This window comes from Triturus cristatus, chromosome 11, assembly GCF_964204655.1.
Source record: "Triturus cristatus chromosome 11, aTriCri1.1, whole genome shotgun sequence".
NCBI lineage: Eukaryota > Metazoa > Chordata > Amphibia > Caudata > Salamandridae > Triturus > Triturus cristatus.
Window position 1 is genome coordinate 1,151,201,091 of NC_140594.1, and position 11,668 is coordinate 1,151,212,758.

At 47.0% G+C, this 11,668-nt stretch overlaps 1 protein-coding gene across 1 annotated transcript in view; it reads right to left on the reverse strand.

Annotated features, from left to right (window-relative positions):
* The window catches only part of LOC146788619 (uncharacterized), a 1,185,638-nt gene extending 1,176,684 nt beyond the window's left edge, over positions 1–8,954 (reverse strand). Inside the window, exons 1-3 of the mRNA XM_085635786.1 lie at positions 8,886–8,954; positions 7,906–7,953; positions 7,649–7,747 (exon numbers count right to left, since the gene is read on the reverse strand). Of these exons, the coding sequence (XP_085491912.1) occupies positions 7,649–7,747; positions 7,906–7,953; positions 8,886–8,922 (184 nt within the window). The 5' untranslated portion in view covers positions 8,923–8,954. The remainder of the gene's footprint in view (positions 1–7,648; positions 7,748–7,905; positions 7,954–8,885) is intronic.
* Positions 8,955–11,668: the final 2,714 nt, after the last annotated feature.

Sequence of the window (11,668 nt, forward strand, 5' to 3'; positions counted from 1 at the left end):
TGAGGGAAGGGCCAGTGGAGTATTGGGAGAGGGGTAGGAGGTGAGGCTCCGACTCTCAGCCAGTCTAGCCCATATACCCAAAACAGTTCTCATGGGAGTAGCGATGTAGCGATGTAGACACTACGCGGCAACCATGCCAGGTCCCACAGGGGTCTGCATGCTACCGCTCGATCTATGTGGAACCAATGTTTCTCACTCTCGCGAACCACCCACTCAGAGATGTAGCGCAAGTGTGGCGCCCAATAGTAGATAAGAAAGTTAGGACAGGCAAGACTCCCCATTCTTTAAGTAGCATTCAAATTGTATTGGAGAATTGTGGTTTGCCCTTGTCCCAGATGAAGTAGTTTACTTCCCTCTGGAGGTGAACAATATCTGCTTGGGGAATTGGCGTGGGGAGTGCTTGGAAGAGGTAGAGCACCTTAGGCAGTATAGACATTTTCACTGCGTTGAGTCGGCCTAGCCATGATATCGGAAGCATTTTCCAACGTCTTAGATCCTGCCGATCCGAGCGTCGGATCCTGGCCAATTGGCCTAAAACCACAAGGATAGTGAAGCAGTTACGTTGAAGCCCAAATATCGAATAAAGTTAGCCGCTCATTGAAACGGGGTAAGGGAGGACCTCTGGCGGAGGGAATGTTAGGTTCTGCACCTGTGACTTTGCTATATTGACTTTAAGTCCTGGTACACATTCGAACCCATGAAGAAGGTATATCAGCGCCAGTAGGGAGTCTCAGGCCTGGTCATAGTGAGCAGTAGGTCATCTGCGAAAAAAGTGACTTTGTGATCCTCCCCTCCAAAGGGAATGCCATGAATAGTGGGAGATCAACAGATGGCTATTGCACGGGGTTTACTGCAAGGGCAAAAAGTGAAGGGGATAGCGGGCAGCCCTGCCAGGTTCCTCTACGAATATGTACTGTGGGGGCCAGGAGTCAATTTTCCCTAATTTGCCCGAGGGAGAAATGTAGGAGGCCATAATCCGGTAGACCATGACCAGCCCAAGTCCGATCTCTGTAATACTGCTCTTAGAAAGGCTCAATCTACCCTATTAATTGCTTTCTCAGCACCAACAGAGAGAAGACATCACCACTGAACTTTTTTCACGAGGTGGGCTAAGCGTCGGATATTATCTGCCCCTTGGCAATGGGGTATGAATCCCTCTTGATCAGGCTCTACCAAGTTAGGGAGATATGGCTCTAGTTGGTTTGCTAGGAGTTATATAGCTTGTCATCTATATTGAGGAGAGAGTTGGGATGATAGGATGCGCATGATGTTGGGTCCTTTCCAGGATTGGGTATTAGAGCTATCCCAGTGCGAGTCATCGTAGGGGTCAAGTTAGCGCTGTTAGTGAACAAATTAAAAAGCGTGAGGAGGCTATCTTGCATTTAGGGGAGAAACAAGCGGTATAAGGGAACTGTAAGCCCATCAGGGCCTGGAGTCTTACCCACCGGCAGGCTCCCCAAGGCCTTTCGGAGTTCATCTAGTGTGAGTGGGCCTCAAGGTGTTCCGCGTGAGAGGGGTCGAGGGGTTGCCATGAGCAAGACTCAAGAAAGTGGCCAACCTCCTCTTGGATTGTTTCACCCTGTCTATATAAGGCAGAGAAAAATGTATGAAATGCCTGCTGTTTGTCGGGTTCAGAGGTCGCCCATGAACCATCCTCCTTTTTAACCTTGTTGATGTGGCCCACGAGACATTTGCTTGGAGTCGGGGGCCAGCAGAGAACCGACCTTGTCTCCCCCTCATAATATTTTTGCTATAAGGTAAGCAGCAAGTGCTCTGCTTTATTGACCCGCAGTGCCCTGAGTTGGCCGCGAAGGAAAGCCAACAGTTTCTGGTGCTGGCGAGAGGGTGTCGCGTGATCCAGAAGTTCCAGAGCTTTTATGTCCCTGGTTATCCCTACCTCTACTAGTCTGGCCTCTCGTGTCCTAGCAATTGCAAGGGAGGGGAGCTACCACAAATGGTCACATTGAAGGCATCCCACAGGGTGTGACTGTTGGTATCCGCAGGGCGTTCGTCTCAAAGTAGGATTGAATTGCTTGCCGTATTTCTGCCACGTTGACCTGGTCATGCAGTATGTATGGGGGGAGCTGCCAGCGATGCGAGAAATGAGCGGACATCCCAATATCGCCCAGTGAGATCTCAATATGTGCGGGATCCTAGGTAGATATGTCCGGTATGCTTGCCGAATCCAGCATCCGGATGAGGGATTGCGAAATAAAAAGAAAATAAATGCGCGAGTACGAATGGTAGATGTGGAAATAAAAGATAAAGTCCTGTTCGTCTGGAGCCTTATAGCACCAAGCGTCTATGAGGCCCAGGGCTGTGATGTTCCGTTTTAATGCTGCGGACATGGCTTCCGTTCCCTGGTAAGATGCCACACTGCGGTCAAGTAGGGGATTCCATACCAAGTTATGGTCGCCCCCAAGTAGCATATGGTCATCCTCCTGTGAGGCAAGGTTCGTGAGAATAGTCCTTAGATATATATCCTGTGATTGATTGGGGCGTGCACATTGATCAATGTTAAGTGTTTGCCATTAGGTAGAGATTCAAGTTTTAGGTAACGGCCTTCCCCATCTGTGTCAAGTGGGTTAACTGCAGGTTGAGGCCCATTTTAATGAGGATAGTCACCCCGGCTGTTTTAGTGAGAGATGAAGCCCAGTATTGGATGGGATACTTGGTATGGGCCATATGCTTTACGTCAGTGCGCAGTTGATGAGCTTCCTGAAGAAGGATAATATTTGGGTCTTGCATCAAGAGGTATCGCCAACAAGTGAGTTTTTGGAAAGATGGTTTATGCAGAAACCGAGGGAGTGATACTAATCCTTGTTAACTTCCAAGAGTCTTGTGGTTGGCGACTCTAGGAACCCTTGAGGTGGATAGAGATTCACAGGGCTGCGTGTCCCCTCTATTGGGTCCAGGAGGGTGCCATGGTGCTGCTTTAAGACCACTCACTTTCTTTCTTGAATGAGGACAAAAAAAAAAGAGGTATCGCCAAATTTGTCACCTGTTATTAGGAGCATTTAGCCCTTTTACATTGAGTGAAAGAAAATTAGGCTGCACCATTGATACTTATGTGAGGAGACTGTGTAAGTGTATGTGGACCATCCCCTATCCTCAAAGGAGAGGGTTTGCATACTATCTGGGGCCTCGCCACGCGCATATATATGAGGAACGGAAGGGGAAATATGGTCTGTTGTCTACCTTGACCTGACGCAGGAGGTGTGACTGCAGAAGCGGGGTGAAGCAAAAGTGTGGGGGTTTGATATTGCCAGCTCCTCGAGGTTTCAGGGGTGAAGAGGAAAACAGAGGGGAGAGCATTCCAACAGTAGGTAAAAAAGAACAGTCAACTAGGCCATAACAGACCATTCAAGTCCTGGAGAGACCCTATGATAACGAGCAGGGTCATTAAAGAAGTCACTTCCCTTGGGACCAGTTGAATGGGGGTGGGTCGAGAAGGTTGTGCTGCAGGATGTGGTCTCCTCGTCCAGGGGTCTGACTATAGTGCTTAAGGGGGAAGGGGTCCTCCCCTGGGACACCGGGTCTTGCCGTCAGGTATGGGCACCTGGGGCCTGAGGTTCTTGGCATAAGAAAGTTCAATGTCTATGATGCTCGGGGTGAAGATGCAGACATGGCAGGCAGAGAGTGGGTCAGCAATCGTTTGCCCTCCAGAGACTGCAGGTGTTGGATGATATCCTGCTTGGCTTGTAGAGATGAGCCACTCGCCCGTGGGGGCTTGCCCCTGGATAGTGGCACAGTTGTCCAGTCGGGACGCAATGGGGTTCTAGACCGGATGTGTAGTGAGGTTGGGATGGCAGGGTGGGAGTCCATGGACAGCTTGCGTAATTGCTGAGCTTCGTTTAGGGATCGTCTTGACCTCCATTGGCCCTCCCACGTAAGGACAGGGCAAACGGATGGCCCCATTGGTATTTGACATTCAGTTCTCTCAGTTTTTCTGTGACCGGTATGAAATCCTTACGCCATCGCAATGTGACAGATATTGGAATATTTATATGTGATGGCCTTCAAAGGTCAGCTCTGGATTCTAGCCCGGCGGCTCAGAAGATTATGTCCTTCGCTGTGAAGTAGTGCAATCGGGTGACGATGTCTGGCACTAGGCCAGGGCCACCGCGTGAAGTCGCAGTCTGGTGGGCCCTGTACAGTGTGGGCAGTGGGGGGTCGTCATCATCCCTTACTGCCTGGAGCTGGTCCCCTGAGAATGTCATTATGGTTTGCCCTTCCTCACCCCTCGAACGCCTCGGATACCAAGGTTGTTTCTCCCGATCCTATTTTCCAAGTCCTCTTGTTTGATTTGGAGCTCTATAGGTTGTTCTTCTAATGCTGACATCCTGCGCCAGAGGTCTTCTTGCTTTTCCGTTCGTGTATTGAGCGTCTGCTCCAAGTCGTCCACCCTCCCCCCAATTTCAGCCACATCGCACTTCAGGTCTTAGAGACATGATTTAAAGTCAGATTTAAGGGATCCAATTTCAGACTTTATTTCTTGCAAGAAATTAGTCATGAATGCTTGTGTGAGGAGGCTTGTCTCCGATTCCCCAGAGGCCACCGCGATCGGGGGATTCGGGGTTGCTGCTGTGGCGGGATTTGTTTCCAGCCACAGAAATGGTACCGTTACGTCCCTTGCAGGGGCCAAAGTGGTCTCCCTTCCCGCCTTCACACAAGGCATGTTCTGCTCGGATCCCGTCACCCCAGCTCCCCAACCCCCCTCCACACAGGCATTAAGGTCTGGGGCAGGGGATTCCACGGTGTATGGAGCAATTAAGTAGTAGCTCGGCTGTCAGGATGCAGAAGAGGAAGCAGTTCCTATCCCTCTAATTCCAACTATCTCTGGGATCCTATGTCCACTTTACTGTATGGAGGGGGGCTCGACAGACTGGCTAAGAATACTCCTGCCCAGTCCAGATCCAGAACACTTTATTCTAGTGTAGGGACCCCTCGTCGTGGCGAGGTGCCAGGGCTAAGGATTCCAATGTCTCCGGGAGATGGGGGTCAATCCAAGGCGACCAAACTGTGAGGGAGAGAGGTAGGCGAGGAGGATGAGATTCACCCTCAGCCTCAGATTCTTGATCTCTGTATCCCAATGGAAAGGGGATGCCACCCCAAACCCCGATGGCACAGCAGGCCACCCTTCTCTCGGCTGCAGGGAGTATGTCTGTGGAGTAGGGACAATGAGGAGGCAGGAGGGAGTAGAGGACACGCCTGCTGCTCGATCACGCAGCCGATCTCTCCCTCCCGTCCCACTGGTCCCAGTAGCAGCCCTCCACCAGGGTGTTGGATCGCGCCACTATTTGGCTGACAGTGGGGATGCCAGTGACGGTGTCTTTTGCGAAGCTAAGCCTCTCCAGACCCAACTTCCTAGGATCAACGTTACAGGGACCAGGGAGGGCCCTGGCCAAAAAGCTGTGGTGGATTGTAGGTGGTAGCGGAGGTGGGCAGGAAAGGAGGCCTCAGGGCACCAAGGTGAGAGGGATGGGTCTCAGCACAGCCAACTATTGCCTGAAAGTATGCACCGGGACCCAGTCAATCCTCCACCGGGGAGAACCGCTCATCGCATGACCACACGGCTGGCCGATCGCTCCCCCACCCCACCACCCACCAGTGAGTGGACCCACAGAAGTTTTCACCTGGCCAGTAGATACAGAGCGGCATAGTGGGCTCCCTAATCCCCCCATCCCTGGGGCCACTACTGGATCATGCAGCCCTCAGAGGAGTCAGCAGAGGCAGGCAAGTAGATGCAAGCAGGGGCTAAGACGCCATCTGCCAGGCCCCAGCCCACAAAAGCACAGAGGTGGCAATGCTAATTTGCGAATGTACATCTTTATAACAAAATAACCGGAAAGTAGTATACGTATCTATATAGTATAATGTGGGGCTGTCAAAGCAATAGGTCTCCTTCCACCCTTAAGGAGACAAAAACTCTAAAGAAACGCATCTCCGTAGAGTTTACAAATGACATGCACATTTGCCGAGGCACACAGAGATATTAGTCCATTTTGTAAAATAGACAGTGACAATACAGTAATCAAAGGGAGTCCATTGAGGTGTTTCTTTCTCTTTATTCTCTTAATCTTTTCTTCTCAGGAATTCATACACAAAAACACACACTGGCAGCTGACACGTGTTTCGTCCAACTGACTTTTTCAAGGCTATGAGGCATAGGCAAAGAAACCCGGCACCCCAAAGCACAGCGTACCGGTAGTAGGTGTGAAGACAAAGATTTTGAATGTCTGTAAATAGACGTCGTAATTAGACTCAGTCATCCATTCCTTCACTATCTTATGCCGGATCCCACAAATTGCGTTTGGTCAAAGTCCCCAACCGCAGTTCCCATAACGAATATCTGCAAATATACGCAGTGTAGCATAAAGGTTATACGTTGAAACAATCTCTGGTCTGTCACTCCAACAAAGGATGACCGTACCTGCAGAGAATCCCAATATAATGTGGAGGTTCGTCCTACAGATAAGGAGGTGCTTAGGGGAGAGGTAGCGGGGAATTCGACTGAAGCACGATCACACGGCCGATCGCTACCCCCCCCATCAGCCCCAACGACAGTCACAACTCTCTCACCTGGCCTGGCCTGGTTGATGAAGGCAGGGTGTTGCGATGAGCCCCCCGATCCCTGTGTTTTGAGGGCTTCTGCTGATCCGTGCAGGCCTAAAGGGAGGGAGGTGGGAGGGTGGGTGCAGGCAGCGGTTGAACAGGGGAACAGGATGAGGCCTCTGGGTACCCCATCCAGGTGTGTGGGGCCCCAGCCGAATCCACCACAGCTCATGGGCATCCCGCTGAGGCAGGGGAAGAAGGCAGCAGGCGAAGTCCATCCAGGCTCTGGGGTCCACAAAATGGCACCTCTGAATTCTGGCACCCGGGGCCGTTCAGTCAGTGGCAGGGCCTTCTTGTTTTTCTACCGCCCAAGGCCCATGAAGCAGCCCTGAGGGATGACTTCCGGTCGGTGGTCGAAGAGCTCTAGGCGTCCCAGAGATGCGCTATCTCAACCACGCCTGACTCCAATATGGCGGGTCCGGCCCTTTTTCCTGGTCGGGCTCTCGGCTCGTAGTCCTTCAGTCAGTCTCCTGAAATGTAGGGTTGATGCAAGCTGTGATAGGGCTCTGTGTCTATTCTTATTCCCTGGGTCCCAATGCCTCCGGATTCATCAGGGCCAACGGAAGGAGGACGGAGACACCGCAAGATGCGCCCTACTCCATTGGCAGCTCGGCCACGCCCTCATCCCCCACATTTTTAACAGAGGGTCTTATAACACAAATCTAGATTAGGTATATAGAGCATTATAAGACATTGGTGGACTGTGCCTTCTATCCAAAAAGAGACAGATATTTTCTCTGCCATATTACAAGTACATTATAGCTGTGGCTCTAGTAATATTGCTGATGGGACAGCTGTAACACTTGTGGTACAGTCCATGCTTGTCAAACTCAAAATAAGGCCCATAGTTTTCATATTTTAATAATAAACACATGTTGGTAAAATGATAGGAGATGCACAAATAAAGAAATTGACAGAAACAGAGGAAATATTAAAAAGAAAGTAAGAAAATAATTCCTCAAGAAATATGATAAAGCAACAGTTTTTGCAAGTCACGCTTTGTGAGTGTTTGAAAAACAGCTAAACCAATTACCTGTAGTTTTATTTGGCAATATTGTACTTTCTAATGTAACCCTGATCGTTGATGTAGAAGGAAATTCTGTTGTTGGTTCTTGTTGCGGTAGGAGATTAGCTGATTGATGAAAACAAAATTTTTTGACAAAATGAGAGATACGAACAAAAGTGGTAAAAAAAAAACCACCTTGATTTGAAAGTCAACCTTAGAAGCAGTGAGAAAGAAGAATTTAATACTAAAGTGGGTAGCTTTAAATGAAGTTTTTTTGACTCTACCTTGTGGTGTCATGGTTGATGTAGAAATCATTTCTGTTGTTGTTTCTACTGCAAAAAGAACAGATTCAAAACATAAATGTCATCAGTCAGTTTAATCTGTTTGGAAAATCTTGAAGCACGCAATGAGTATGGCATTGTTTTTCATGATATAGGATTTAATTTTGACATTGGTTGATGAGTCACACCAAAAACAAGTAAGAATACCTATCCGCTGTATTACAATTTGCCGTAGGATATAATGGACATACACTAAGGTGGACAGGAGATCCCCTATGTTTTTTACAGAGGATTGTATCACACACAACCTTAAATTAGGTATATAGAGTATTATAAGAGATTAGTGATCTGTGTCTTCTACCCGAAAAGAGACAGATATTTTCTCTGCCATATTACTAGTAGACCTGGGTGGTAAATTCCGTTCTGCTCGCGGAATTTGGGTAATTTTGCGTTCCGCGGAGAACGCGGAATTGCCCAAAATTCTGCGATCCGCTTTCTCGCGGAATTTTTTGTTTGTTCGCGCTTTCAAAATGCCTGCTTGCAAGATATTTCTCCTCGAGCATGCAAACAGCGTTCGCGAACAGGAAAAAAGCATCACGAACGGGCGGAACAAGCAATTTAACTTCTTCGCGGAACTTTTGCGTGTTCGCAGAGATTTTTTACCGTTTCACGGAGCTTTGCGTAGTGCGACTATGCAAATTCCGCCCACCCCTAATTACAAGTACATTATAGCTGTGGCTCTTGTAATATTGCTGATGGGACATCTGCAACACTTGTGGTACAGTCCATGCTTGCCAAACACAATATAAGGTCCATAGTTGGTAAATTGACAGGAGATGCACAAATAGAGAAATTGACAGAAAAAGAGCAAATGTAAACTGAAAGTAAGAAAATAATTCCTCAAGAAATATGATAAGGCAACTGTTTTTGCAAGTCACGCTTTGTGAGTGTTTGAAAGGTTTATGGTTAGCTAAACACAATACCTGTAATTGGCAAGTTTGTACTTTCTGGTGCCACCATGATCGTTGATGCAGAAGGAGGTTCTAATGTTGGTTCTTGTTGCGGTAGGAAAATAAAGGACAGTGTGGTAAATTAAATAAATCAATATCCCATCAAGGATATCAACCAACCTAGAAATTAGCTAAAAGATGAATGGCTGAAGAGGCTATTTACAATCAGAAAACTGTGATATTAAATATATGCACCAACTCTGTTATAAATGTACATGTAGTTTGTGATGAAAACTATATACTAATACAAATGACATACAGAAAGGAGACAGAGATAATTACAGCGAGTAAGCAAACATTCCATCTATAGAATGTAGGAATTGATGAAAAAGTAAGTAAGGAGAAAGAAAGATAAAACAAAGTTTTACATATAACATGTGCTTGCTAGCCAAACTTTGTAACTGTAAGAAAGAAGGTTTTTAAATGAAACAGATTGCGGTTGAAATTGCGATGCTTGTGCTTTCAGACTCCATATTGGTAAATGTGGTAGAAGTGGGTTCTGTATGTGTTTCTTGTTACAAGAAAATAAAAAGAAATGATTAATGTTTTAAAAATGTTATATTGAAGATGAATTAACTGTTAAAATTTACAATGGGTAACGGACTGTTCATCTAAATACTTTGTTGCATCACAAAATAAAATATACAAGAAATATAGATACAAAAATTTATGACAGAATGTTAAATGAAAGAAATGAAGAGTAAGCCAATGCATAGGAGATTAGCTGATTGATGGAAACAAAAAATTGGACAAAATTAAAGATACAAACAAAATTGGTAAAAAAATACACCTTGATTTGAGAGTCAGCCTTCGAAACGGTGAGATAGACACATTTTATACTAAAGTAGGTAGCTGTAAAATAAGTTTTTCTGACTCTACCTTTTGGTGTCATGGTGGATGTAGAAATAATTTCTGTTGTTGTTTCTACAACAAAAAGAACAGATTCAAAACATAAATATCATCAGTCAGTCTAAACTGTTCTGAAAATCTTGAAGCATGCAATGAGTATGGCATTGTTTTCAAGATATCGTTTTTTTAAAAATATTGGTTAATAAGTCACTCCAACAACAATTAAGGATACCTATACGCTGTATTACAATTTCCCGTAGGATATAATGGACATACACTAAGGTGGACAGGCGATCCCCTAAGTTTATTTGTCCTATATCTTTTTTTTTCTTTTTTTAAAAATCTTTTTATTATAATGCTGAGAACCAAGACACACGACGTAATAACATCTTATACATTTGGTACATTTCCGCATTGGACATTCCGCTAACTCTGACTCATAATCAAACCTCCTAACACAGTTATTGTCGACCACCCTGCTGTCCATCCCCCCTCTCAATGACATTTTCATCGTCATCAGTGTCCTCTTCCTCCATTACCCTTGGCGGTGCACATATGTAGCCCCTGAATTTGTTCCAGTTCCCCCATACCCTGTTCCATGTTTGCGGACAGCCATGACTGATGTATACAAATTTCTCGGCCACCATAGCTGAGTCCATATCTTTATACCATGCATTAAGTGTTGGTGAGTCTGCTGCGCCCCATTTTTGTGCAATATTAAGTTTTGCAGACATGAGCCCCAATGTGGCCCAATCCTGCCCTGTGCGGGTAAGATCATTTGGCTCCCAAATATTTAATATGCATCTCTTGGGCTCAGGTATTAGTGATACGTCCTCCGCCTGCGATATTGTTCTCATCACCTTAACCCAGTACTCCCTGGCCTTTGGGCATTGCCACAGGGTATGGTAAAACCTGCCCTCCTCCCCACAACGCCTAAGGCAGCACGGGTTTGATGCAGAACCTATTTTGTATAGAATGAGTCTCGTGTAGTAGGTACGGGGCAGTATTTTGAGCTGCACCAACCTGAGTTTTGAAGATATTCCCACCTCCCTCGGTGAAGGCAGCACCTCCTGCCAGTCAGTATTATCAATCTCTCCCACATCCCGGGACCATTTTTCCCGAAGTCTCATGGTAGGATCAGGTAGATTGTTAACCAACTTTCGGTATGTGAGAGAGCTAGCCCGTTTGTGCATATAGTCTGTCAACAACCTATCCTCCAGTGGGCTTGCCTCCGGGAACTCAGTGCCCGGTGTCAAGGCCGCCTGAAGCGCATGTCTCACCTGCATGTATCTAAAGACTTCGGAGGGTGTCAACTCGTACTGCTGTTAAAGACGCTCGAACGTGATTAATTTTCCTTTATGCCACATGTCCCCCACTGTGGATATACCAATTGCGTCCCACCGCGAGAACCCCTTACTGTTCCGGAGGCTCCCCAGCCTACATGCATCCCAGAGCGGAGTAAGCTGTGTTATGACCCCCTGCCTGCCTAGTTTGGTGTGCGCTGTGTGCCATAGAATAACCGTGTGTCTTGTGGGCCCTATTAACAAGGCGGTCTGCTTTTTGTTATTGAGGGCTGACAGCATACCTTCTGTTCCCAGTCCCGATCTGTCCGCCTTAAAGGCAGGGCCCGCCTGAGGGGCGTGTATCCACTGATTAATGACTTTCAATTGACAGCCCAATAATATAGCTGTATGCTTGGGAGTGCTATCCCTCCATCATACCAGCCCTTTACCAACTTATCCTGCGCAATGCGTGTTGGTTTGTTACCCCACAGTAGAGTGGCGGCCTGTGCTGCTATCGTTGTAAAGTAGCTGTGTGGCACTGGAAATGCCGTATTCTCCAGTGCATATAGGAAATGAGGGAGCGCCATCATTTTAAAAAGTGCAGCCTTACCCAGCAACGTCAGT